The sequence below is a fragment of the Dipodomys merriami genome, unplaced genomic scaffold (assembly GCF_024711535.1).
Source record: "Dipodomys merriami isolate MVZ:Mamm:240054 unplaced genomic scaffold, mDipMer1.0.p SCAF_38, whole genome shotgun sequence".
NCBI lineage: Eukaryota > Metazoa > Chordata > Mammalia > Rodentia > Heteromyidae > Dipodomys > Dipodomys merriami.
The window spans coordinates 9,818,121-9,844,283 of record NW_027205381.1 but is presented as its reverse complement, the minus strand read 5'-3'; the positions used below and the strand labels follow the sequence as shown (position 1 = coordinate 9,844,283).

Here is a 26,163-nt window from a genome sequence, read left to right as displayed (position 1 = left end):
GCATGACAAAGGGGAATGTGGAGATTTAATTATGATGAAGACAGTAAGGGAATTCTAGACTTTGAGGCAAAGACTACCCTGATCACAGAATCTCTTACCAGTTCACTTTCTCCAGCACAAGTCAGAAAAGAGGCAACAAAAGGGAAAGTGTCAGAAGTCTCAGACTCTGAGAGATAAAGATTTCAATATCATGTGGCTTAAATATGGAGCAAACAAAGCAATGAGGAATACAGGTATTGCTAAAGAACCAGAAGAGGCTCCCAACTAACATGAAACTAGCTCTGATCCACAGATCTACAATCTGAGAGAGTTTGGGGCAGATTCATTCCAAGAACCTCTAGAAAGAACCATGTCTCTGCCAATACCTTGATTTTGGCTTTGACTTTTGGCCTACCAAACTGTGATATGTTTAAAAATTCTAAACTGCAATAACTTTTAATGGTAGAAACTGCTATCCTATGAGGTCTTTCAAACAAAATTGAATCTTCACTGTTTGTGCTAAGGAAGAATTTACGAGAAGGACATTTTAAAATCTGGCTCTTTAGGGAACATGGTACTTATGGATACTCAGTGTCCACAGTTAGCCATGCATCCTGGGAGAATGGAATCCAACCTCCTCAAAACCCTCCTAAGACATAGAATTTTTTTTGTCAGTCGTGGGGCCTGAACTCTGGGCCTGGGCACTGTCCCTCAGCCCTTCAGCTCTTGATCCACAACACCACTTCTGGCTTTTTCTGCTTATGTGGTGCTGAGGAATCAAACCCAGGGCCTCATGTATGCTAGGCAAGCACTTTACTACTGAGTCCCCTTCCCAGCCCAGACATGAAGAATTTTAACAACTTTCCTTACACATTTGCCAAACAAACCTAAGATATTTTGTCTTCATAGCAAATCTAAATGAATCTAGAATATGACCCTTGTAAATGGTCAGTGGATAAAAATACAAGGTAATATATAAGACCTAATATTTGTATAATAAGACTTATCAAGACTCCTTTTAAAGATTTGTTTCTCTGTAGCCTTGGGAGCTGTAGGACTTAAGACTCAGCCTGTCAGGTGCCATGTCTAGAAGTACCTTTGTAAAGTGATAAGCCCAACTTTTCCCTCTAAAATCATATACCAACCTGTATCCATATTTAAACATTTTGATTGTAACAATGAGATGTACAAGACACTATGTTGTAAAACCAGCTTTACAATTTAGACGGGGTGGGGGGCAAGGGGAGGAGTATAGTTGTGGAGGTGGGAGGGAAGGGTTGGTAAGGGAAAAACAAAGGAGGAGGCAACAATGCTTGATAAGAAATGTACTCATTAACTTGCCCTTGTAACTGTAACCCCTCTGTACAGTATTTTCACAATCAAACACTTATTAAAATTTAAAAAATAAAAAATCATATACCATCTCTGAACTTTCCCCTACACAAAAGTTATAGTCTGATTTATATAAGAAGGCATTTGGAATCACTGACTGGGAATTCCATGACCCAGGTTCCATGCTTGACCAATGGCTGGTCATGCCATTGGACAGTTGCTTGCTCTCTCAGATTCAGTAAGTAGGGGAAAGAAGTACTTGTTCTTTGGGATTTAATGGGTTGTAGGAGTGGGGAAAAAGAGATTATGAAGACATTCTTGGAATCTGCTTCTCAATTTAAAATTGAAATAACACACCTGATAGCTATAAATTATGTGTGTGTGACTTTTATTGTTATTTGTGAAAGAAAGCAGATATGGTGATGGCCAAATTATAATCCAAAAGTTATATTAATTGGATTCAGGAACTCAGGATAGGTCATTTTGTGCTTTTAATATGTTTTTTTCTTATTCAAGTCATGCTTTGGGTTTATAAAGAGTAAAAGTAGCTCTGATTTGTATTATCCACAATCAAACCTGAGATTAAAAGAATCTCTTTCCAAGTATGTCCAATAGACACATGAAGAAATGCTCAACCTCTCTAGCCATAAAAGAAATGCAAATTAAAACAACATTGAGATACCACCTCACCCCAGTTAGAATGGCTATAATCAAGAACTCTAATAATAACAGATGCTGGAGGGGATGTGGACAGAAGGGAACCCTACTGCATTGTTGGTGGGAGTGTAAACTTGTTCAACCACTTTGGAAGTAGTATGGAGGTTCCTCAAAAGACTCCACATAGAGTTCCCCTATGACCCAGCAATCCCATTTTTGGGCATTTACCCAAATGTTCACAAACAATACCACACTAAAGCTACCAGCGCAACTATGTTTATTGCAGCCTTATTTACCATAGCTAAGATATGGAACCAACCCAGGTGCCCCTCAGTAGATGAATGGATCAAGAAAATGTGGTATATATATACACAATGGAATTCTATGCCTCCATCAGAAAGAATGACATTGCCCCATTTGTTAAGAAATGGAAAGACTTGGAAAAAACTATATTAAGTGAAGTAAGCCAGGCCCAAAGAAGCATAGGTCCCATGGTTTCCCTTATTTGCAATAACTAGTATATGTCTGAGTCAAGCAGAAAAGGTCAGTTAAGTTGATGTTAGGGAAATGAATCCTAAGATATGTATTCAAATTTTTTTTCTTTCATGCAATTGTTTCTAACACATTTATAAGATTATTTCTTTGTTTCTCTGTATGTCCCTCCCCCATGGTATAACCCCTGCTTTCACTGTATTTGATGTTGTTATAATTTGTGGAGGGGAAGGGAAAAAAAACCAAATCTTTTCAATAGGGATACAGGTGGACCCATTGCAACAACGAGACGTACAAATCGTTATGTCGAAAACGAACTTTATAACTTTGGTGGGGGGGGGAGGAGGGTAGGGTGGGGGGTGGGGGGAGGATGGGATGGGAAGGGGAAACAAAGGAGGAGGCTAAGATGCTTGATAAGAAATGTACTCATTATCTTGCCCATGTAATTGTAACCCCTCTGTACAGTATTTTCACAATAAAAAAAATGTTTAAAAAAAAGAATCTCTTTCCAAAATGCTCCTAAATTCTTAAAACTCACAAACAGAGTTTGTTAAGCTTGGCATACTTTTTCTGCTGCAAGTCCAATACCCCCTGGGGCTGGAGTGTGGAACTTCATTCCAAAGGTTAGACTTGACCTTCATTTCAGTTGCTCTCGAAGTGGTCTCCTAGGAGTTCCTCACTGGCCCACTTTAGGAAGCACATCTTACATTAAGGATTTGGACTTCGTTTTATCTTTCTCTCCAATCTCTTCCAGTTCAAAATGGGGAGGGTTAATTAAACCATTCTTGTTGACGCTATTCAATGAGGCCAAGATTAAGAGATTTGTGCCTCCCACTCTTCTCTTCCAAGGTTTTCATTTATCCACTCTGATCAGCTAGAGAAAAGGGAGCAGCCCTAAACCTTTCTTGTATATTTAGATGAAGCAAATCTGAGGACACTACAGCTGCATGGAGATAAATAAGTCTGCAAGCCAGCATTTACATTGTAGACGTCTGTTTTCAGAAGTAAAGATAGAATCTCACTCTGTGTAATAGACATATGCCTGACATTGTATGAGAAAATCAATTTTTGAAGATCAGTTCCAATTTTAAAGACAGCGGGGAGCTTTTCTATTTAAAATAATCTCATGAATAATGTTCCTGACATGTGAATGGCTATACCAGTTATCTATTTTGTAAAAGAACAAAAGAAAAATTCATGGCAAACAAACCTATGATGTTTGCAGAAATATTGGCTGACATATGTTACATACATTTATTCTTAATGTGCTTATGATAGAAATGTACTAAGAAGTGGTATAGTGGAATCAATGCAAAACGGGCTTCAAAAGGTTTGGGTTTGAGTCTGGTGTAGTCCTCTTGTTTTGTCCTTATGATCCTTTGATATTTGCCCCACTGATTTGTTAATTAATTGGAGATAACAGTCTCCAGTGGACTATTCTGCCCAGGTTGGCTTTGAACTGTGATTATCAAGTCTCATATTTCTGATTAGCAAAGCTCACAGGTGTAAGCCATCAATGCTTAGCTTCCCCTACTGAAAAGTTAGGATTATCAATCTGACACTTATTTATCCACTGTAATACGAGTGAAGGCTGATGATTTTTCTACACATACATTCAAAGATAAAATTTATGAGGAAAAGTACATGGGGCATCATCTTTGAAATCTTGATTACTCAATGTCTAAAATATGGTTCTGAAATGCAGCAGAGGCAGAACAGAATTTCAGTAATTTAGGACTTAATTGGTTCTAATAAAAGACCAAGCTCTTACCCTACAACTCACCTCGTGAGCTCTTCAAGCCATAAGTCTTTATAAATTAGAATTTGGCATCTGCCCAGACTTAGCTTAGAAAAGCCTACAAAACCCAAAATGTTTGTGGTGGGTAGTACAGAAACCAGCTCTGAAGAGGCTTCCTATATAGGGGTTTTCTCCAGCTTTCATTCCATTGTACTTCTTCAGGCCTTTCAATTACCATTTTGAACACAACTTCTTTGAGAGTTGCTTTGCTTTATTTGTTAGTTCAGAAGCTCACAAATGGCCCCAACTGTGGGAACTAAAAAGCAAATAGGGAGCAGGAAGTCATTGACAGAGAAACACTTGTTCTGACTATAGATTAGGCAAGCAGAAAGAGGCAGGCTTTTCAAAAGCACATCAACTTTGAGATTTCATGAAGGCACCATAAGTTTGTTGGCCCTGTCTATCTAGCTAGCTCTGTGAAATTAAATATTTTAGCATCTTAACTAAATTATCTTTGAGCTTTTTCAAGGAAAGAATTGATATGACAGAAATCAAGCATGGTTTTGTAAATACACTGAATTTAAAAATAATACCCAAAACTACTGGCGCACATCTCAACCTTTTTTCAAGTACTGACTCCAGGACAAAGGTTGCGCCCTGTCTTGGTGCAGAAGTGACAGCACTGCTTCCTTTCTCTCATTAGGAGAAGCTTATCTGCATCAGAGGGATGACTGTGCAGCTGCTGATGAGCATAGTCATGTTTTCGCTGCCATTATTTTTTAAATGAATAATTGTTTGCATTGCAGTCAAATACTAGCATTCTATTTACTGGAGAAGCATCACAGAGTTTTCTATTACTCAGGAATAAGATGATGTCCCTATACCTACACTATGTAACATGTACTACACAATGCAGTAAGACAAAACAAAGTCGTTGTACCCTAAGAATTATGAAGAAAAAAACTAATATTATCTTCATGGCATGTGATATAATTATCTACCTTAAAATAGTACTGCAAATGATAAGAAAACTTAGTAAAAATATTAGGTTATAAAATTAACATACAAAAATCAGTAACCTAGAGATATCACCAAAAATGAAAAGGTATCTTGCATGCAAAAGAAAATTATACTGATTATAGCAGCATTCTAAAAAGAATTCAAAACTTGCTTAGAGTACCTCAGACAAACAAACCAGTGATTTGAACAATGTAAAAAGATAAAACCTGGCATTGGAGAGAAGACTGCATTCTAAAGAAGACAGTTATCCCTTAGTCAACCCATACTTTTCCCATAATTTCAATTTAGAACTATGAAGTTTCTGCCAGATTCTATACAAGTGGACTCTTACATTTGTAAGGAAGTTTTGCAAGAATAAAATGATATCCCTCTTTTGCAAATATGAAAATGTATTATGTAACCTCTACAATTAAAATGCTTTGTATATTGTTTTTTTTAATTGTGAAAATACCATACAGAGGGGTTACAATTACATGGGCAAGGTAATGAGTACATTTCTCATCAAGCATTGTTGCCTCCTCCTTTGTTTCCCCTTCCCATGTCCACCTCCCACCCCCACCCCCACCCCATCCCTTGGCCAAAGTTGTAAAGTTCGTTTTTTGACATAACGACTTGTACATCTCATTATTGCATCGGGTCCACCTGTATCCCTATTTAAACGATTTGTTTTTTCCCTTCCCCTCCACAAATTATACCAAAATCAAATACAGTAAAAGCAGGGGTAATACTGTGGGAGAGGTATATTGTTGAATGAAAACACAGATGAACCATTGGGACAGAATAGAAAAATCTAGCAAGAAGGCAAGTGACTAATGCCTTTCATTCTAACTACACAAGAGGCTGACACTGAGTATCTTGGTTCAAATCCAGCTCAGGCAGGAAAGTACATGAGACTCTTATCTCTAACCAGCAAAAGGCTGGAATTAAAAAAGAAAACAAATACAACAGCAAAAGGCTGTATGTAGTTCAATGGTAGAAATCTATCCTTGAACAAAATAGCTAAAGGACAGTACCCAGGCCTTGAGTTCAAGCCCCAATACCAGCACAGAAATAAAGAGAAATCCATACTAATTTCATATGCTAAATTAGAGAATAAAAGTGGCCTCTTCGATCAAAGGAAAGTTTTCTAAAACAAGAGTTCTGAAATGATTGCTGAGCCATGTGCAAAGAAAACAAAAATAAAACTGAATCCATTCCTCATATAATACACCAGGAAAAATTCCAAGAGAATAGGATATGTAAAAAGAAAAGAAAATGAAACATATGAATGTTTTGAAAAACTGTGTGTTCATCTATAACCTGCAAGTGCAGAAAATATCCTAAACTATGACTTCAGATCCAAAAACAATAAGGAAAAGGATTGGTATATTCACTTTTGCATGGCAAAAAAATCACTGTGAGCAAAATAAAATTCATGACAAAATTACACACAACTTTGCATTTTGTATCTCCAAGTTTCCAAAAATAAAGAGAAAGATCATTTAACTCATAGAAAAATGAACTGGTATAAATAGTTTCACAGAAAAAGAAATGCAAATGGCTCTTAAATATATGCAAAGATGCTCAGCCTCACCTATAATAAGAAATATGATAAATAAAACTACACTAAGATATTATTTCTCTTCTATCACATATTCTTTTGGCAAAGCTATGAGAGACAGTTATTCTTACATCTGATTATGAGAATGTAAAATAATAAAGCCTTGGGGGAGAGGAAATATGGAAATACCAAATAAAACTACAAAAGCATTTATCCTTTGACCAAGTCATTCCAGTGCAAATATATGCCAACAGAAATATTAAAAGTCATGGGTAGAAGGCTTTTCTTTGCGTACTATTTCTATGAGCAAAACTTGGAAACACCTTAAATGAACATCAATGGTGGACTAGTTAAGTATGATGTATCTATCTCTACCTATGGGAACCGTCCCTATCTCTGTTTTGCAGGATATAGGATACAGTGTGGGTTCCTCATCAGCGTCACTATTGACATTTGGGGTCAGATGTTTTATTTTTAGGGTCTTTCTGCTGTCTTGTGAATGTGCTTAGAAGCTTCCCTGGTCTATACCCACTAGATATCAGCAAGTTCCTTTCTGTAGTTGTAACAATAACAAATGCCTGTAGACATTTTCAGAGCTTCTCCAATTGTCACCAGGGAGACAAAAATCATTCCATTTGAGAACCCATCTGGAGAAAGAAAGAATAGTGTAAAGAGGAAAGGGCAAAGAAACCAAACTTCTTCGAACATTAAGTTTGGTACCTTTACATATACTTAAAAAATTAAATTCTAAAATAAAAGCCCAAATGTGGAACTAAGTGAAAGCAAATGATTTTAAAGGTGCATGCAGCCATTGCTATGTTTCATTGGAGAATTAGTCTAAGTGATTTTAGTCATGCTAACACAACTTCATATTCCCACTTCTTATTCCTACTAATACAACTTCTTATTCCTACTTAAACCCTGAGAATTAATATTAAGTTGTTTAGAATGGCCTTAATTGCAACATAATTGCAGTGCCCATGCTGTATTATTATTCCAAAGTTTGAGCATGTATTTTAGATGAAAAAGTGACTAATTATGACCATGTCATTGAATAAGAGAAACGTCTCTGTGAGGGAAAAGAGAAACAAATAGGAAAACAATAATGCTAGTTAAAAACCCTGATGCTCCAATTTTGAATTGGAAATGTCAGTATGAACTCATGAAATATTTATTTTTTAATTCTTTCCTAACTCTGCCTAATAAAAAATTGAAACATAAACAATCTGCAGCAACAAGTATTGCTAATAATTGTATATGATCTCCAAATGCCATTTTTAACTGAAAAGAAATCAAGGCTTTGGGGAGAAAAGAACAGTTCAGGATTTGAGCAGAAAATGGGGAAGATGGAAATATAGCTATGGTTCAAATGGAAGAGCACCAGCCTGGATCAAAAAAAAAAAGGACAGCCAATAACATGAGGTCTTGAGTTCAAGCCCCAGCACAGGCACAAAAAAATTTTTAAAAAGGAATCTAGCTGTTCATGGCTCATGTCTATAATAATCCTAGCAACTCAGAAGTTTGAGAATCAGCCTGGACACAAAAGTCCATGAGACTCTTATCTTTTATTAACCACCCAAAACAACAGTAGGAATGTGGGTCAACGTGTGGTCAGGCTCTGAGGACTGGCACCCACAGATATATTTGAACATGAATTGAGTATTTCATATTAAAAATTACTGTTATTGCCATTTATGTACAACTATGCTATTGTGTCTGCTACTGTGTACATTTGCATTTATTCCTAGGGTCCCTATCTTTTTGAGATATATACTGAAATTCCATGTAAATGAAACTTACTTCAAAAACAATGCTGGGATAGCAGGTGGGGATGAATGGGAAGACAGATGAAACCAGGTTGATAGATGTCATTGTCAAAGCTGAGTGATGAGTATGTGCGCATTCATTAGACAATTGCTTTTTGGAGATTTTAATCACAAAGTGCCTTATGAAAGAAAACAACTTAGAAACTGCATTTTAACTACTGCAACCTTGACCAGACCCCTCCCATTGGAAGGACAGCCACAAGGTATGAATGCTGGTTGAGCAGCTCTGATGACATGGAGTGCACCTCTGTTCATCCCTCCCTGTCCTCTGCTTCTTCTGTACTGCTTTCCCTGTCTTGTCACAAAAATCCACCATGAGAAGAAGCACACACAATGGGAACTTAAGGAAATAAGAACTTCCCAGGCGAAGGTCACCTTGTTATCATTTACATTATGCCTCCAATAATTCCATGGAATCACCACCTTGTAGTGGCTGTCTCAGCTGTTGAATTAATAGTGAGACTATTGACTAACTCATAGTTTATTATGTACCTGCTAATGTGATCTGCTGGTTTATTGTTAATTATAGAAAGTTGGGGTTTTCTTTTGTTAAACACGAGCTTCCCTACATGTTGAGATAGCTGTAAGAATCTAGGATGAAAGTACACAGAGTGGGAGGAAGGATTTGTTCTTTTATTAGCAATGAGTGAATTAGAGTTAGTCATCAGTATTATCTTCTTGTAACTATAGGTATTTATCAAAGTACTGGATAATAATGATAATGGCCCAGAATTCTCTCAGCCAAGTTATGAAGTGACGATTTCCGAAGATGTGCTTCCAGACACAGAGATCCTGCAGATTGAAGCCACGGACAGAGACGAGAAACACAAGCTGAGCTACACTGTCCACAGCAGCATCGACTCCATCAGCATGAGGAAGTTCCGCATCGACCCCAACACTGGTGTTCTATATACAGCCGAGAGGCTGGACCACGAGGCTCGGGACAAGCATATTCTCAATGTAATGGTAAGACCCAGCTGCTGTTTTTCTCTCCTGACAGAACCATGAACTAGTCAAGACACACACTTTAGTCTTCAGCAATACAGAGCCCTTCAGTCTTGTAAGCAGTCATGAATTCAGTCTTTTCCACTGCCAGCTCTCATTCAGTTTTACCTTTTTTATTTCAGTGAAGCATTGCTGTGGTTAGATAGCAACTCTCTCTCTATATATATTACCAAATGAAATGTTAGATAGGTTCTGCAGAAGCTAGCTGTTCAGTAAATGCTGTTGACTGTCGGGCTACAGAAGGAAGAATTGGGCTCGGAGATTGGTATGCATCCAGAAGATTCATGTTGAAAAGCTTTTATAAAAATTCCCTTGTAATTTAATCACAAGAGAAATCAGTTACTCAGTCTGTGCCATATACTGTCCTTGGAAGTATTTTGAGACCCAGTTTGTCACTTATTGCACTGGCAGTTGGACCTCATGTTGATTGCAAACACCAGCATACAAAAGATATTTCAACACAAACTGAGGACACAAAATAAGGCCTGCAGAAAGTGAGAAGTCTCAAATTATGTTCATTTATGTTCCTTCAAAGTACTGAAGGTGACTTGCTTTTTTATATACAAAAAGCTTTTTATTATCTTTAAATAATTGTGCAAAAGGGTTGCCATTTTACAAAGCAGTTTATAAATCGAATTCATTTTGATCAGTCACCCCTTTCAACGGTCACCCTCTTCGACTCACTCTTCCCTTACTTTTCTTAAATTGTAGTATATACACTGAAGTCTTGACTGCATTCTCCTCCATTTCCTCCTTATCCTCAAGTTTGGGCTGAGCACCAGTGGCTAACTACCCAGGAGGCTGAGCTCTGAGGATCATAGTTTGAAGCCAGCCCTAGCAGACAAATCCATGAGACTCTCTAATAACATACAAAACACCACAAGTAGAGGTGTGCCTCAAGTGATAGAGCATCAGCCTTGAGTGAAAAAGCCAAGCAAGGGTGTAAGGCTGTGAATTCAAGCCACATTATGGGCATGCATACACACATACCTACCTACATGTAAAGTTTGGCTAATTTACATAATTGAGAAGAGATAGTTGTCTTTGACAGATTTATGGTCTATAGTCCATCCCTCCAACAACTCTAAGGCAATGACAGCTTATTAGAACCCCATTGCATTCCTGCAACCAGGAAAGCTGACCAAGACTTAATCTTATACACTGATTCATTCTTAAATACATGAAGAGTGAATGTAATAGCCCACTAATTATGACCTTTCACCTTGTGAGACTGGAAGTCTTTAGCAAGAGGGAAGTTGAAAGGCCTGCTCCACACTATGTCTCTTAGCCAAGACTCCAAGGAACGGAGGGGTGAGTTGCAGAGGGCATCACATGCATCTCTCTGTCCTTGAATTCACTCAATCAACAGCTATCTGTCAAGCACATAATTGCCTACCATGCAGTGTTCTAGGCTCTGAGGACACAAAAGAGACAAAGTCCCTACACCCTTTGAGCTGACGTTCAATTGCAATTGACCTAGATTTCAAGAATATCAAAATTGACTTCAGCTTTATCCTTGGGTGTGGCAGCCCAGTGTTTAGATATTCAGCACATTCACGTTTGCTGAATTTGCATGATTTTTTTTTGCCGAGTTTGCATTGTTTCTTCCAGGGGAGAAGCCTTGTGCTGGTGACTAACTCCATTCTCTTGGTTCTTCCAATCATTCTGTTCATTTTTTCCTTAACAAACTCAGAATTTAGTTTGGTCACCCTCCACAATTTATCATCTACAATTGAATATGGGAAAAAAACACAAACAAAAAAATGATTCCTTTGTGCTACCTTTCTCTAAGCTAAGCTACTTTAGTTATTTTGCTCATTCCTTCTAAGTATACATTTTGTTTCAAAAAAGAACAAAAACACTTTCCTTGATGGCTGTTGTCCATGAATTTTCTAATTCGTTCACAACTCTCTGAAGTTATACAGTCAAAAACTAAGCAAGCTAAGAGCACATATTTGATTAGTGCTATATAGAATTACCAAAATTGGCTGATAAGCCAATTGTTTATAAGCTTCTTCCATATGCAAGACTGGAAAACCTTTGGTCAGGTTGCATTGGGGCTCCCAAATTTAGAAATTATGATTGGATTCATCGTATCAGTCCTAAGGGCTCTCCATCCCTCCTTTGTGAATATTGAATCTTCTTGCCTGCAAGTGCCACATGCTGACATTGCCAGCACTCTCCTACTTCTCCTGCTTCTTCCAGGAAGCGCAGTGCAATGTTTGGTTCTCACTCCCTCAGAGGCCATTCTCAGTGCACTTAGGCTAGCACTTACTACTTGGCATTACAGGCTATGTCTCTTTTATATTTCCCAATAAACTCTAGGCTTCTTGAGGATAGAAAATACATCTAATTTGCTATTGAACCATTAGAGCTCAGATGCCCAGTCAAAGACCTACATATAATGGATGATGATAAATGTGTTCTGAATGAGTGGCAATTCATGGCTAACACTGTATACATTAAACTCACTCAGCTTCTCCTCCAACAGTGCTTCCATCCACCCTCCATGAGCATTGGAGATCCACATAACAAGAGGGAAGCGGCTGTGTGAAGGGACTAGAACCAAGAGCTGGATCTATGGTATCCAGGCATACAACCAAGCACTGACTATAGGCCAGCATCCAGCTAAACAATAAAATGATATTGTCCCCACCCTTGATTCACTCCAGTAGAGCACTTGGCTCACAGTTTTTCTCTTGTTAATGCTGCCCTTATCAAGCACCAGCCAAGTGCCTGGGACTGACTGGATCAAGCACTCTGCATGCATTATCTCATTGTGTTTTCCCTACAGACGTAGCCACATGCAAGATTTGTAATGCAAGATTTTAGTCCTACTGCTTCTTGTATTTTGCCTAAAGGTCAGAGATCAGGAGTTTCCCTATCGAAGAAACTTGGCCCGAGTCATTGTGAATGTGGAAGATGCTAATGATCACAGCCCTTACTTTACCAACCCACTGTATGAAGCATCTGTGTTTGAATCGGCTGCTCTGGGATCAGCTGTTCTGCAAGTAACGGCTCTGGACAAAGACAAAGGGGAAAATGCAGAACTCATATATACCATAGAAGCAGGTGAGAGTGCAGCATTGGCGCAGATTTCAGCATGATGCATGACCTTCGGCCCACAGCAGTGTATCACAACTATATAAAATTCAGATGGCTGTTACTGAAACGTGTCCAAATGAATATTTTAGCCAAGTAAACTATCTGTTTGTGTGATGATTCTTAGCATTTCAATATCGATAGAAATCTTAGACTTTTTCTGGAATGGAGAAAAGACTAGAAGTACATAATGAGTTTAATAACCTTTACCTATAAGCCATAGTCTCAAACTGAACAGCCAGAATGTCTATCAACTAAGGGCTGCTGGGCTGTCCTAGGAACTGAATCTTATATATAGTTGGTGAACTATGGGCTGAAAAAATCTCCATATGCTTACCCATGATTAACACTATAGAACTGATAGATATGAAGTCTCTTGTTTAACCAAACACATAGTAACTAACACACTTCTTTTATTAAACTTGACATTTGAAAATTGATTAAACATTCAGAAAAAGACTTTATAGTTTACTGACAGTTTGTAAATTGTTATATTGGAAACATTTATGACAGAGAAATGAATGCCCAAGCAAGGCATAAGACTGAAACCTGACAAATACCTCTTATCCACTCAGTTTTTCTCCACTGTTCGGTCTATCCTGAATATTCAAGGCATATATTTCCAAAACGTTCAGCAACATTCCTGTCTGCTGTGCATAATGCCATATACAAGCACCTTTCATGCCAGCAATGGAAAAGCTTCCTTCCCTTCATTTAAATGAAGAGCATTTTGTGAGTCGCTGAATTAACATAGGCATGCTAGAATGACACTTTTAGAATAGAAATGTTAGAAACAGAAAAGCCAATAACCTTCTATAAAAGTGTCTGCATTTAGTGAAAATCTAAAACTCTTCCCATATTAGGTGCTCACATCTTACAGGAGTCTGGACTAACTCTAAATGAAAAGGCAGGCGGGGGTGGGGAGGGTTAAGACAAAATGTTGGTCCATAATGACCACGTAAAGGAAGAAATTTCCTCCATTTCTTTTGTGGTGTCCATGAGGTTTCCTTAGTAATGCTGTTTTACAGCTCTGTGTATCACAGGCACTTTTATCACTTCATTATGTAATCATAGTTCTTCTGACTCTGCAAGTAGTAGCAAGAAATTGAACACAAATGATTGATTAAGTATCACAGAAAAAGTCATCTAACCCAACATTTTTTTGTCTTGTCTATGGATAGTTTTCTGATCTTGTCTTCTTTCTTTTTCTTTGTTCATTCATTCATTCATTCTTCATTCATATATATGCCTTGTCTCATGTCACCATTCAAACATAAGATCTCATCTAATTTTCTTATCATTTTCTAGATATTTAATTTTGAATGTCCACCTGCTTTTTCTATTTATCAGTAAGAATAATACTTTTACTTGTCTGATCCAGAAAGCTTTACCCCAATTTGAAGGTTCTCAAGGAATAATTTAATTTACCATTCATCTGAAAAGACTGCTCCACTTCCATTTTAAGCTACAGGTCATTTATTTAACAATCAACTGAAGCAAAAGAGAAAGGCTAGTTCTTGAAAACATCCTTTATTAAGAAAATATAAATTTCCAGAAAATACAGGAATAGTTGATATCTTAAAACATGATCATTGAATTTACATGTAATAAGCTAATGAGAATTATCATGAGCACAACAAATTTCTCAGAGGTAGTAGCTGGTGAGCCCCTTCAGAGATGGAGATAACAGCCTTACCCAGGGGCTGGCCTGGCCTTAGCCAAGCAAACTGTCTCCCAGGGGGTAGAGAGAGAGAGAGAGGCACACCAGATGCTTTAGCGTTTTGAACCAACTGACAAGTGGTTGTATAAAATGTTATGTTTTATTTAACTTGTCTCACAAACCTCAGATAAGCCAGATTTTACTCTGTTTACTGGTAGGCTGTAAATTTTCTATCTCTTTGCTTGGCCTCTAAAGTAACTGCTGAAGCTTTTGGCCTGCAGCACTGAGGCAGAGCTGGTACACAGAGATTCAGGTCTTACATTTAGCTCCAGTTTGATACTTGGGTACCAAGGGCAGTTCTAAAGCAGCACAGAAGAGATGCTGTGCCAATGGGTAACATAAGAAGGAGACATAGGGGGTCCTAAGATGCATATGGGTAATTAAAAGTATTTCACTTGTTCCTTTCTTCTCAGTCATTTCACAAATCAATTTTGAGTACCTTCTTTGTGTCAAGCATTGTGTTGCATCCCAGATAAATAATGATAAATAAGGAGCACAGCTTTGGTCTCTTTGTCAAAAATCTGTAAGTGATAGATTTCAAGAAAATAAGCAGAGGTTGATTTCTAAAGATTTGAGAATAGAAGAAGAGAATAAAATGTGTGCTAGTGGTATACACCTCCAATCCTGTCTACCGAGAGTGCTAAGCTGTGAGAATCACAGTTCAAACCCAGCCCATGAAAAAAAGTCCCTAAGACTTAACTGGCAAAAAGCCAGAAGTAGAGGTATATTCAAGTGGTAGAGTGCCAGCCTTGAACAAAAAAAGCCAAAGAAGAGTTTGAGAGTTCAAGCCTGAATACCAGACATAAAAATGAGAGAGGAAGCAGAATTGGATTCTAAAATAATGGGTAGATAAGATATGTGGAGGAGGGGCAGAGCCTCAAAGTGCAAACAAGCAGACAGTAGCTTAGGCAGCACACCTACCAAGTCTTCCCTAAATCCCGCCCACAGTGGGTCTTGTTAGGGATGAAGAAATGTTTGAGAGCCCAGAGGTGGACAGGTCATATTTAGAAACTTTGAGGTAGCACATGGTAGCCAGTGAGAAGTGAGATTTGGTCTGTTTGCATTCATCAAACAGGGTTGTATGCCTGCACATCACTGGAAAATGACCATTGCTCAGATGCCATGATTATTGGCACAAATGCTAGACTCAAATCCATGGTGCTATTCATTGAAACTACAAAAGTTTACTAATAAGATCATTAAACTCCTTTATGTCACAAATGGTCATATTTGGTAGAAACAAAATAGTTATAATAATATTAGAAATAGAATTGTTTAGTATTTACATTCTGGAGCTGGGACCACATTGACTTTTTCATTAGATATGTTTTCTCTTCAGAGAAGTTTCTCTTTAAGTCTTTAGCCCACTTATTTATGTCCAATAGACACATGAAGAAATGCTCAACCTCTCTAGCCATAAAATAATGTTAAAATGGCTATCATCAAGAACTCTAACTGGAAAAGTTGGAGAAGAGGCATTCCTACTGGAGAAATATGTAAATATTTTCCTACAAGCTCTGTATTACCTATTAATTATATTTGTGCTTAAAGATTTTACTTCTTCATTCATCAACTAGATAAATTCCAGAAATGAAAAAAAAGAACTCTAATAACAACAGATGCTGAAGGGGATGTGGCCAGAAGGGAACCCTATTGCATTGTTGGTGGGAGTGTAAACTTGTTCAACCACTTTGGAAAGCAGTATGGAGGTTCCTCAAAAGACTCCACATAGAGCTCCCCTGTGACCCAGCAATCCCACTTTTGGGCATTTACCCAAATGATCACAGACAAGACCACACTAAAGCTACCAGCACAACTATGTTTGTTGTAGCATTGTTTACCATAGCTAGATTGTGTAACCAACCCAGATGCCCCTCCGTAGATGAATGGATCAAGAAAATGTTGTATGCCTCCATCAGAAAGAATAACATCATCGCCTCATTTGTTAGGAAATGGAAAGACTTGGAAAAAATTATATTAAGTAAGTAAGTAAAGTAAGCCAAGCCTAAAGAAACATAGGCCCCATGGTTTCCCTTATTTGCAATAACTAGTATATGTCTGGGACAAGTAGAAAAAGTCAAAAGCTATGTACATATGACCAGATAAGATGAATTTAAGCAAAATGAACCTCAAGATAGGGACACAAGTGGTTTTTTCTTTCTTGCCATTGTTTCTAACGTATTTGTAAGGTACCATGTGATTTTTTTTATTGCTTTGTATGTTCCTCCCCCACAGTATAAGCCCTGTTTTCACTGTATTTGATGTCTGTAGAATTTGGGGAGGGGAAGGGAAAAAAACAAAATGTTTAAATATGGATACAGGTTGACCCATTGTAAAAATGAGATGTACAAGACACTATGTTGAAAAAACGAACTTTACAATTTGGACGGGAGAGGGGAGAGGGGAGAGTTGTGGAGGCAGGAAGGAGGGGATGGTAGGGGGAAAAAAAAGGAGGAGGCAACAATGCTTAATGAGAAGTGTGCTCATTGCCTTGCTCATATGGCAGTAATCCCTCTACAGTATTTTCACAATAAAAACCTTATTAAAAATACTTTGTTGAATTTAACCCTTTTTCCTGTTCAGAAATGACAGTTTATTGAATAAGTATGTAGCAGAAGTATGCACACAGTAGAATTCGCTGTATATTTCAATGAGCACAGCCTATAACTGTCTCTGGATCCTGGAACCTACCTTAATGACTTAGAGGTTGAAATGGCTTACACTTCTGCTACAAACTGCAGTTCTCATAAAATAAAAACAAAAAAGGAAAAACACCAGATATAGGTGAAAGGCCAAAATCTTTTACTTCTTTTTTTTGGGGGGGGGGTCACGTCATGGGGCCTGAACTCTAGGCCTGGGTGCTGTCCCTCGCTCTTCAACTCAAGGCTAGTGCTCTACCACTTGAGCCACAGCGCCACTTCCAGCTTTTTTTCCCTGCTTATGTGGTGCTGAGGAATAGAACCCAGGGCAAGGCAAGCGCTCTACCACTGAGCCACCTTCCCAGCCCATCTTTTACTTCTGATTTAAGAGAATCTGAAAACAGAGCAAGAAACTTAATGCAAAGTAGGAGTGCAGTTTAAGATGTTTTAGAAAACCTGAGGAAGGAAGAAGGAAGCATGGATGAAGCTTTACACTGTCTACTACATTCAAGCTCTGTGTCATCACCTACCTTTTCTACATTCTTCAAGTTTGTGTCTCCAATTCTTTACTCCTCTTCTATTTTACCCATTCCCAGATCTTCCTGTGCTAGACAGGCCTCTGTTTCCTACTTCACAGAATCCTCTAAATGTTCAGTAAATAAGATTTATTAGGATGTGAAGTATCAATCTTAGAAGTTTTAAATCTGTCTTTGTTCCTACAACTATACCTGTGTGTGTCCATGGGGCATGAGAGATATGGAGAGTGGAAGGGAAAATGGGAGGCCATTCTAAAAATTCCTCAAAACTTGCAAAGCTAAAAGTGATTTGGGAAGTATTCTCCACATCTGTTAAAAAATCTGCATCATTGAAGTAGCATTTTGGAGGAAATCATTTTGGTAGTGTGAAAGAGTACCAAATCCATGCAGCTAAGTTTACCTGAATAATAATAATCTGAAACCAAGTGAATATGTAATAATGTTGCAAAACTACCCCTACAATATTCTTTCTTGTAATGTGGGACACAGAATATGGCACTGGTTAGATATAGAAATATTATTGACACTGGTCTCTCTTCTCACAAAGCTAGGAATGAGTTAGTCCTACATATTTTTAGCAGAATCGTCTTCCCTGGAAGCTCTTATTTCCTAGGCTGGCTGTATAAAACCCTATGATATTGTCACTGCTTTTAACCTGAAAAAAATAGCCCACTAATGTGAAATTCATAATTTTACTGGAAATTTTATTTCTGTTACTTTTCCTTACCCCAGAAAGGAAAGTCACATATTTTCTTGAGAATGATAAGTAATAAATTTAAACAAGTGTTTTCTCCTGGCCACATTGCATGAAAGTGCATTTGGAGAAAGGGTTCACAAAAGGCTTTAATGATCTACTTATAACTTTTTTTCTTATTGGTTTCTGTATTTTAGGGAACACTGGGAACACATTTAAGATCGAGCCAGTCCTAGGCATCATCACTATTTCCAAGGAGCCAGACATGACAACAATGGGTCAGTTTGTCCTGTCAGTCAAGGTCACAGACCAGGGTTTACCACCGATGTCTGCCACGGCCATTGTGCGCATCTCTGTCACCATGTCTGACAATTCCCATCCCAAGTTCACTCACAAAGACTACCAAGCCGAAATAAATGAAAATGTTGATGTGGGAACGTCAGTTATTTTAATCTCGGCCATCAGCCTGTCAACCCTCATTTATGAAGTCAGAGACGGAAACGCTGAGGGCACCTTCACCATAAATCCATATTCTGGAGTCATCACCACTCAGAGACCTCTGGATTATGAGCATACTTCCTCCTATCAACTTGTCATCCAGGCCACCAACATGGCAGGGATGGCTTCTAATACCACAGTTCATGTCCAGATCATTGATGAAAATGACAACGCTCCTGTTTTCCTCTTTTCTCAATACTCAGGCAGCCTGAGTGAGGCTGCTCCCGTCAACAGCATCGTCAGGAGCACCGACAACAGCCCTCTGGTGATCCGCGCCACTGACGCTGATAGCAATCAAAACGCACTGCTGGTGTATCAGATCGTGGAGTCCACAGCCAAGAAGTTCTTCACTGTGGACTCCAGCACAGGTGCCATCAGAACGATCGCCAACCTGGACCACGAGACCATTGCCAGGTTCCATTTCCATGTGCATGTGCGAGACAGTGGGAGCCCCCAGCTGACCGCAGAGAGTCCTGTGGAAGTCAACATTGAGGTGACAGATGTCAATGACAACCCACCTGTCTTCACTCAGGCTGTGTTTGAGACGGTCTTACTCCTCCCTACCTATGTTGGAGTGGAGGTTTTGAAAGTCAGTGCCACAGATCCCGATTCTGAGGTGCCTCCTGAGCTGACCTACAGCCTTATGGAAGGCAGCTTGGATCACTTTTTAATGGACTCAAATAGTGGCATAATCACCATACAAAACAATAACCTCTCCAAAGATCACTACGTGCTGATGGTTAAAGTGTCTGATGGAAAGTTCTACAGCACCTCCATGGTCACCATCGTGGTGAAGGAAGCCATGGACAGCGGCCTCCGCTTTACACAGAGCTTTTACTCCACATCAATCTCAGAGAATCACACTAACATAACCAAAGTTGCTATTGTCAATGCAGTTGGAAATCGCCTTAATGAGCCCTTGAAATATAGCATCCTAAACCCAGGAAATAAATTCAAGATAAAATCTACCTCAGGAGTCATTCAGACCACTGGAGTCCCCTTTGACCGTGAAGAACAGGAGTTATATGAACTGGTGGTGGAAGCCAGCCGTGAGCTAGACCACCTGCGTGTGGCTAGAGTGGTGGTCAAGGTCAATATCGAGGATATAAATGACAACTCGCCAGTCTTTGTGGGCCTCCCTTACTATGCTGCTGTTCAAGTTGATGCTGAGCCTGGGACCATGATATACAGGGTGACGGCCATTGACAAAGATAAAGGTGCAAATGGAGAAGTGACCTATGTCCTACAGGATGACTATGGCCACTTTGAAATTCACCCTAATTCAGGGAATGTTATTTTAAAAGAAGCATTCAACTCCGACTTATCTAACATTGAGTATGGAGTCACCATCTTTGCCAAAGATGGTGGATTACCCTCTTTGTCCACATCGGTAGAACTCCCTATCACCATTGTCAACAAAGCAATGCCCGTGTTTGATAAACCCTTTTATACTGCATCCATAAGTGAAGACATCAGAATAGACACCCCTGTTCTAAGCATCAATGCCACCAGTCCCGAGGGCCAGGGCATTATATATATCATTATCGACGGGGATCCTTTCACACAGTTCAACATTGACTTTGACACTGGAATCCTGAAAGTCATCAGTCCTTTGGATTATGAAGTCACATCTGTTTACAAGTTGACAATTAGAGCTAGTGACGCCCTTACTGGTGCCAGGGCTGAAGTTACTGTTGACCTACTAGTTCATGATGTCAACGACAACCCTCCAGTTTTTCATCAGCCCTCATATAATACAACATTATCGGAAGCATCTCTCATTGGTACACCTGTTTTGCAAGTTATTTCCACCGATGCAGATTCTGAAAACAATAAAATGGTACATTATCAGATTGTCCAGGACACCTATAACAGCACAGACTATTTTCACATAGACAGCTCAAGTGGCTTAATCCTGACAGCAAGAATGCTGGACCATGAGTTAGTACAACACTGTACTTTGAAAGTCAGGGCAACGGATAATGGCTTCCCAGCTCTGAGCAGTGAGGTTCTGGTGCACATCCATATCTCCGATGTAAATGATAACCCTCCAGTTTTTAATCAGCTCATTTATGAGTCCTATGTGAGTGAATTAGCCCCCAGGGGCCATTTTGTAACTTGTGTGCAGGCCTCAGATGCAGATAGTTCTGACTTTGATAGGCTGGAGTACAGCATTTTGTCTGGGAATGATCGGACAAGTTTTTTGATGGACAGCAGGAGTGGAGTCATTACACTGTCCAACCACCGAAAGCAGCGGATGGAGCCTTTGCACAGTCTCAACGTGTCTGTCTCTGATGGCTTGTTCACCAGCACTGCGCAGGTGCACATCAGGGTCCTTGGTGCTAACCTGTACAGCCCCGCCTTTTCACAGAGCACATATGTGGCTGAAGTGAGAGAGAATGTGGCTGCTGGCACAAAGGTAATTCATCTTCGGGCCACAGATGGAGACCCAGGAACATATGGACAGATCAGCTACACCATCATCAATGACTTTGCCAAGGATCGATTCCTGATAGACAGTAATGGACAGGTCATCACCACAGAAAGGCTAGATCGCGAAAATCCTCTGGAAGGAGACATTAGTATTTTTTTGAGGGCACTTGATGGTGGAGGGAGAACCACATTCTGCACTGTGAGGGTGATTGTTGTAGATGAAAATGACAATGCCCCCCAGTTCATGGCAGTGGAATACAGAGCCAGTGTCAGAGCAGATGTTGGAAGGGGCCACTTGGTCACCCAAGTTCAAGCTATGGATCCAGATGATGGAGCAAATTCAAGGATTACCTATTCCCTGTACAGTGAGGCCTCTGTCTCCGTGGCTGATCTCCTAGAAATCGATCCTGACAATGGCTGGATGGTTACAAAGGGCAACTTTAACCAGTTGAAGAACACAGTGCTGTCGTTCTTTGTAAAAGCAGTTGACGGGGGCATTCCAGTAAGACATTCCCTCATTCCTGTCTACATCCACGTCCTTCCCCCTGAAACATTCCTGCCTTCCTTCACTCAGCCTCAGTACTCCTTCACCATCACAGAAGACACATCCATTGGAAGCACAGTGGACACTCTGAGGATTTTGCCCAGTCAGAATGTCCGGTTCAGCACAGTTAATGGAGAACGGGCAGAGAATAACAAAGGAGCAGTCTTCATCATAGACCAGGAAACAGGTACTATCAAGCTGGACAAACGCCTTGACCATGAAGTTAGCCCAGCTTTCCACTTTAAAGTAGCAGCTACTATCCCCTTGGACAAGGTAGACATTGTGTTTACTGTGGATGTCGATATCAAGGTATTAGATTTGAATGACAACAAGCCAGTCTTTGAAACATCAAACTATGAGACCATCATAATGGAAGGGATGCCCGTGGGCACCAAACTCACACAGGTAAGAGCTGTGGATATGGACTGGGGAGCCAATGGGCAGGTCACTTACTCCCTCCACTCAGATTCCCAGCCTGAGAAGATAATGGAAGCATTTAGCATCGACAGCAACACAGGCTGGATCAGCACCTTGAAGGATCTGGACCATGAGACAGACCCCACATTCTCCTTCTCTGTGGTGGCTTCTGACCTTGGAGAGGCCTTCTCCCTCTCTTCCACAGCTCTGATCTCTGTCAAGGTGACAGACATCAATGACAATGCACCCGTCTTTGCCCATGAGGTGTACCGTGGAAATGTGAAGGAAAGCGACCCTCCAGGCGAGGTGGTGGCCGTCCTCAGCACTTGGGACAAAGACACTTCTGACATGAATCGTCAAGTGAGCTACCATATTACAGGTAAGTCTGCTGTTGCCACCATGTGCCTTGCTTGCTAAGGAAAGATGGGGGATGACAGGAAGCAAGAAGAAAGATGACAAACAACTAAGAGTAATAAAATCTTTCTAAAGCTAGAATGACTGGATAGATTTGTCTTTATACTTGATGGTTTTTACAATTTTTTTTTTACAAAAATTGTACAATTGCTGTTTGTTATCTCGGCTTTAGCCCAAGTTAATTGTTTGCCGTATGATACAGTCTGACTCCCAACTGTCACTCCATATCATTTTCAAAAGAAGCCAAGCTGGGCATCAGTGGCTTATGCCTATAATCCAAGCTGCTTGAGAGGCTGAGAATGGTAGGTTTGCAGTTCCAGGCCAGCACAGCCAGAAAAATACACAAAGCTTCATTTTCATGGAAGGAAGCTGGATATGGTAATGTGAGTTTGTCATCCTGTTAAGACAGGAAACAAAAAGCGGTGGATAATGGCTTGGGGTACTCATACCTAGCCAGTGAGAGGCCCTGAGTGCAAACCCCAGCTTCCTTCCCTCCCCCACATTGAAAAAAAAAAAAGGTTAGCCAAATATTTCACTTGGTGGAGTGAAAATAACAGCTCTTGTGAATGAAGAGAGATGTTTTAAGTTATTTTCATTTTCTCTGTCTTTTGTAATTCTGAAATAAACAATATAGCTTTGATCTAAAGTAAGGTTTATAAACAAGTTTGTCTCTCCTGGTCTCCTAGCCTTTTACTAAGAAAAATTCTAAAATGTAACTGTAAATTAAGGGGAATTCTTTCTGAAAACACTGTTTCCTTGAATCCTTTTTTGGTGTGTTTTCAAATAGTAAATAACTGTGCGGTGGAAAGACAGCACTGAAAATAAGTTCACACAAAAGTAAGGGTGGAGGACTTCATACTAGATGAACAGGGCTATCACTGATCAAGAGTAGCTCTCTGGTGGGTGACTGACCTTCAAAAATGAAGAGGAAAGAAATAGTGTGGGGATAGACTTGCTATGAACTATTTGGGGGAGTTAAAGCTAATATTTTTTGCTGGGACACTAAAAGCAAGAACGTAAGCAAACTGCCAAATGATTTTTAAGAATCCATCAATACTTGCAGAGTCAGGTGACCTTCTCTTTTGGAAGCCTACATTATTCAGGGTGAAAAATGAATTAATTAGAATACCCTCAGGACCCAGAACTGCTTAAGTGTTAGTGAAAAAGTTAATTAATCACTGCAGTCTAAGACACTCAGTGGAACGAGCACGTCAACACGTTCAGGTTGCCCCACTTTTCAGGATTCTCTTCTTCTCCCTTTTTAAAATGGGATTGTTTTCTTAATGATGTTTTTCACTTAGGAACACCTGATGCATTTTATGCTTTATGTGATATGTTAGTCAGGTTTCCCTCAAAGTAGATTCCTGTAGTACCGTTGAGACAGAGATTCATGGAGCAACACTTTGATCTGTGCCTTTGGTTTCAGGGGAGAGGAAGTCTTCTTTAGAATTCTGAGGGATAGTTGGAAGAGTTGTTAAATCCTCAGCCTTAATTATTTTTCCAGAGGCTCTGAATTCTCAGCCGATGACTTAAAGGGCCCATCCCCTCAACTTTAGGAAGTAATGAGTGTAGAGTAGCTGAAAGCGACTGTTGCTATTAGCAGTGCCAACCACCGACTGATTTTAATTAGATTTAACTTTTGCTCTTGATGTAGCTGAACTTGGCCATGCAGCCTCCGATTAACAAAGCACCATTAATCATTTCATATAACAAAAGAACGGTGTGGGCCTGCCTGCACTAAATGTGTGTAATAGAGAGGTTGCATTTGTGTGCACTGAAATAATATTCAACTACAGCATAATTGAATCCTAGCCAGTGGTGGCAGGAAGTGATTTCCCAGGGCAGATCCTAGAAGAAGGCTCCTCAGCCAACCACAAATGACATGGGGCTGGATGATTCTGTGTTGGGGAGGGCTATCTTGTGTAAGAAGGGATGTTTAGCAGCATCCTGATTCCAATAGCGTATTACCAGTGCCGCTACTTCCCAATGTGACAGTCGAAAATGTCCTCACACACTGACAAACACTCCGGATAGCCAAAGACACAGACTTTGCTTGTGCAGCCCTCAATTGTACTGTGAGAAGGCCCTGAGACTGACTACTTGCCCAAGCCTTAGAGCTGAGTCACTCCTTCCTGCTCAAATATCTTCTATAGGACCTCCCTGTGCTCTTTTCCTTTTTATTTTTTCTTTCCTTCTTTCTTTCTTTTTTTTTTTGGCAGTCCTAGGGCTTGAGTTCAGGGTATAGGTGTTATTCCTTTGTGCTCTACCATTTGAACCATATCTCTATGTCTGGCTTTTTGCTTATTAATTGTAAATAAAAGTCCCACAGTTTTTTCTGCCCTGGCTGGCTTCAAACCGCAATACCCAGATAGCAGTCTTGTCAGTAGCTAGGATTACAGACATGAGCCAATGACAGCCAGCTCAGCTCTCTACATTTTTGAAGATGTGGATAAGGTGAGAAAGCTTTATTATGAAACAGGGCAGCTGGCATGTAGTATGTTCTTGTTTATTTGTTTTTGGTATTTATAAGAAATTTAGACACATTTTTATTTTTTGAGGCATTCTCATTATGTATCCCTAGATGGCCTCAAATTTGAAATCCTCTTGCCTGAACCTCTTGCATATTGGGATTATAGGTATACACCACCATGCCCAGCGTCACAGTAAAATGTTAAAGTATTTATTTGAACCAACAGTAACATGAATTGCTTAGGCCTCCAATGAAGGCAGTATAAAGGAAAAGTTTTAGATGCTCATCTAAGCAAAACAATGGAAATACTGGATTTCTTAAAATGGAAAGGTAATCTTTAAGTTCCTATTACGGGTCAGGTGGTGTTTTCTTTGTGGTAAGATTTATTTTGTCTTGCCATTTACACTGACTTGGGTTTTGGGTTATGCATTGGAGCTCAAGGCTGTGGAACCCTCTCTACCTTGTGACTTCTTACTTAATGATTTTAGCTATTATTAATCATCTAGAATGTGAGTTTCATCTCCAGAACAGGGATTGTTGCTGATTATTCATATCCCTCAGTCATCTTGCTGCCTAGAACAGTGGCCTAGAGTCCATGCTAAACATTTGCTGAAGGCTGAAATAAAAAAAAAAAAAAAAACAATGGTCATCAGACTGGATCCCTGGCATCCTGCCAGTTGTATGCAATTCAGTCTTTCTGGGTGTTTGAATAAACACGATTTCTCTTTGAGGAATTAGAAGGTCAAGTAGTTTCTTTCTCTCCTCTACCTTAGGCTAACTGCTTTTGTCTCCATGTAGTTTAATAAGTGGAAAAAGAACACGGCTGGGTCCATAAGAAGCTCTTCTACTTCTTCTCAGCCATTTTCCTCTACCTCTACCAACTTCACTCCAGTATGAGCCGTCTAATTGTAGTGCTTATCTCAGAACTACTTCTTAAATGACCCCTCATTAGGGGTATTTAATACTAATGGGGCTTCCTCTGCCATGTAAACTTTTCTCCCCAAACTCCAACCCTTATGAGAAGAGCACAGCTGTATGATAAAGCCTTCATTAAAAGATTCCTTAATAGAGACAACTGCCTTTTCTTGATTGCATAATCAACAGCTA

At 39.6% G+C, this 26,163-nt stretch overlaps 1 protein-coding gene across 6 annotated transcripts in view; it reads left to right on the top strand.

The window, feature by feature from the left end:
* The window catches only part of Fat3 (FAT atypical cadherin 3), a 694,044-nt gene that overhangs the window by 578,003 nt on the left and 89,878 nt on the right, over positions 1-26,163 (top strand). For all 6 annotated transcript variants that reach the window (XM_069989544.1, XM_069989542.1, XM_069989543.1 and 3 more), the window contains 3 exons: positions 9,275-9,550; positions 12,451-12,661; positions 18,478-22,551. In XM_069989544.1, the coding sequence (XP_069845645.1) occupies positions 9,275-9,550; positions 12,451-12,661; positions 18,478-22,551 (4,561 nt within the window). The remainder of the gene's footprint in view (positions 1-9,274; positions 9,551-12,450; positions 12,662-18,477; positions 22,552-26,163) is intronic.